The sequence below is a fragment of the Apium graveolens genome, chromosome 6, assembly GCF_009905375.1.
Source record: "Apium graveolens cultivar Ventura chromosome 6, ASM990537v1, whole genome shotgun sequence".
NCBI classification, from domain to species: Eukaryota; Viridiplantae; Streptophyta; class Magnoliopsida; order Apiales; family Apiaceae; genus Apium; species Apium graveolens.
The window spans coordinates 271,868,489-271,870,763 of record NC_133652.1 but is presented as its reverse complement, the minus strand read 5'-3'; the positions used below and the strand labels follow the sequence as shown (position 1 = coordinate 271,870,763).

The 2,275-nt window shown below is 39.2% G+C and overlaps 1 protein-coding gene across 1 annotated transcript; it reads left to right on the top strand.

The window, feature by feature from the left end:
• The first annotated feature begins 277 nt into the window (after positions 1 to 277).
• LOC141668259 (uncharacterized) lies at positions 278 to 1,587 on the top strand. Its single transcript, XM_074475053.1, has 2 exons — positions 278 to 1,144; positions 1,309 to 1,587. The coding sequence occupies exons 1-2, from the start codon at positions 359 to 361 to the stop codon at positions 1,381 to 1,383; spliced, it is 861 nt and encodes a 286-aa protein (XP_074331154.1). The 5' UTR covers positions 278 to 358; the 3' UTR covers positions 1,384 to 1,587.
• The last annotated feature ends 688 nt before the right edge of the window (positions 1,588 to 2,275 follow it).

Sequence of the window (2,275 nt, the reverse complement as noted above, 5' to 3'; positions counted from 1 at the left end):
GAAGGGTGGGTAGATCTAATGATGCATGCAGGGGTCCTTGCCTTTCACGTTAGTTAAAATATCATCAAACTGATCCCAGGCCAGCACTTGAAGTAATTTGGTCGTCTCCATCATCATGTAATGCATGCACAGACAGGTGTTATGCCCTTGGAATACTAAGTTTAAAGTAACAAAATTATTCAACAAATAAAATCAATTTCACAGGAAAAAAGTGTAAGAAATTGATGAAAGTGGTTGAACAGAGAGTCCTATATATTACTACATGTGTTTGCCTAGTTTCTTACATGATCTTGTACTCCCTGCATGTTGAAAAGAGTACAAAACAAAACTACAAGTCTACAATACAAGAAATTTAAACATGGTTTCTCATAACCCTATATTTTTCTTAGGTTTCATCTGCATTGTCATTGTTGTTGCCTCCGCCCAATCTCCCACCACTTCTCCACCTTCCACCACCTCCCCGCCAACCACACAAACACCGCCTACCACCCAAGCACCACCCACACCTACTACCCCGCAAGCACCACCAACCACCCAAGCCCCACCCACGCCTCAATCACCACCGACCACACCAGTACAAGCACCCCCAACCACACAAGCACCACCCACCCCTCAATCTCCCCCAACCACCCCACAAGCACCCCCTACCACCCAAGCGCCGCCTAATCCCCAAAGCCCACCAACCACCCAAGCACCTCCCACCCCTCAAACACCACCAACAACCCCACAAGCACCACCAACCACCCAAGCTCCTCCCACCCCTCAATCACCACCAACCACCCAAGCTCCTCCCACCCCTCAATCACCACCAACCACGCAAGCGCCACCCACCCCTACTCCTCCAGTATCAACTCCTCCTCCTGTTGTCACAGCTCCTCCAGTCTCCACTACTCCACCACCAGCCAACATACCACCCCCGGTGTCCACACCACCAGCAACTACTCCACCGTCAGTTGCTGCCACTCCACCTCCAGCACCTACTTCACCTCCACCAGTAGCAGCAGTTCCAGCATCAGCACCAGCACCAAGCAGCAAGCCCACCTCTCCATCTCCACTTCCAACATTAACAACACCTCCTGCATCACCTACTGCAGCTCCAACCCCAAGTTTAGGCGGTGCCTTGGTTCCATCTGCCACTGATGCGGTATGTTCTCATTTGCACATTGCTACATCATCGATTAATCATATATGAAATGTATTTCAAAGAGGCAAAAAAAAATAGTTGCATTTAAAATAATTTTATTAAGCATTTAGATGTGTTATGCATTATATCTAACAGACTATATATTTTGTTGAAATAAAATGCAGAGTGGAGTGGACAAAATGCAGAGCATGGTTTGGAGCTTAGGCTACGCATTCCTACTTATTTCTCTTCTGCTTTAGATTCCTGTTTCCAGCTTATGAATGTTGTTTTCTATATATATTGCTTGATTATTTTACTTGCAGCAGTCATCTATAATCCATATCCGTATTCGGATTATTATTATACATTCCATCAGCTGTATTCTTTTGGAGATTTTTGAGGGGAAGGCTTTTGTATTGAGGAGATTTTTTAATCACAATTTTGCCCTCTGTTATTCATTTTTATTTAGCGGAGTCATGTCCATGACTTCATGTATTCAAATATAATTGCTAATGAAATATAATTGTGTGCCATTAGCAATATTAGAAAGAAAGACAGTGAAAATTTAAAAGAGTAAAAGTTAACCATGAGAAGAAACATTGGGCAAATTTTCCTGCTAAGAATATGTTGGAATGGGAGGGAGTATAATTTTTACTGTTTTTATGTGTATAACTTTTACCGTTTTTATGTGTTAGTGCTTTGGGTATCACAAAATTTTATAAATTTTGCTTGTTTTAATTGGTTTATACTTTTTTATATAATGAACTCCTGCATTTATAACAAGCACAACAATTAAAATGTACCAAAATTATAATTCATTAATACGATTTGTAAGTCATTGCTCATGAATATTTCATAAATATTTTTTCACATGCCAAATACTTAAAAATATTTTGACATGAATTTTTGAACTTCATTCTTTCTTCAATAAACACAAAAGTAACATGTTTTTTTTTCAAGACAAAAATAACATATTAAAATATTAAAAAAATATATTAAAAAATACAAGGCAATGGTAAAAAAAATTAAACAATATTCATCTACACTTCCTAAAAAATACAAAAAATCAAAATATATTCACAAATACAATCACGAATTACATTAGCATAGCCGAATCACGCTGGTACTCCAACTAAAACTTATTTGTAAATT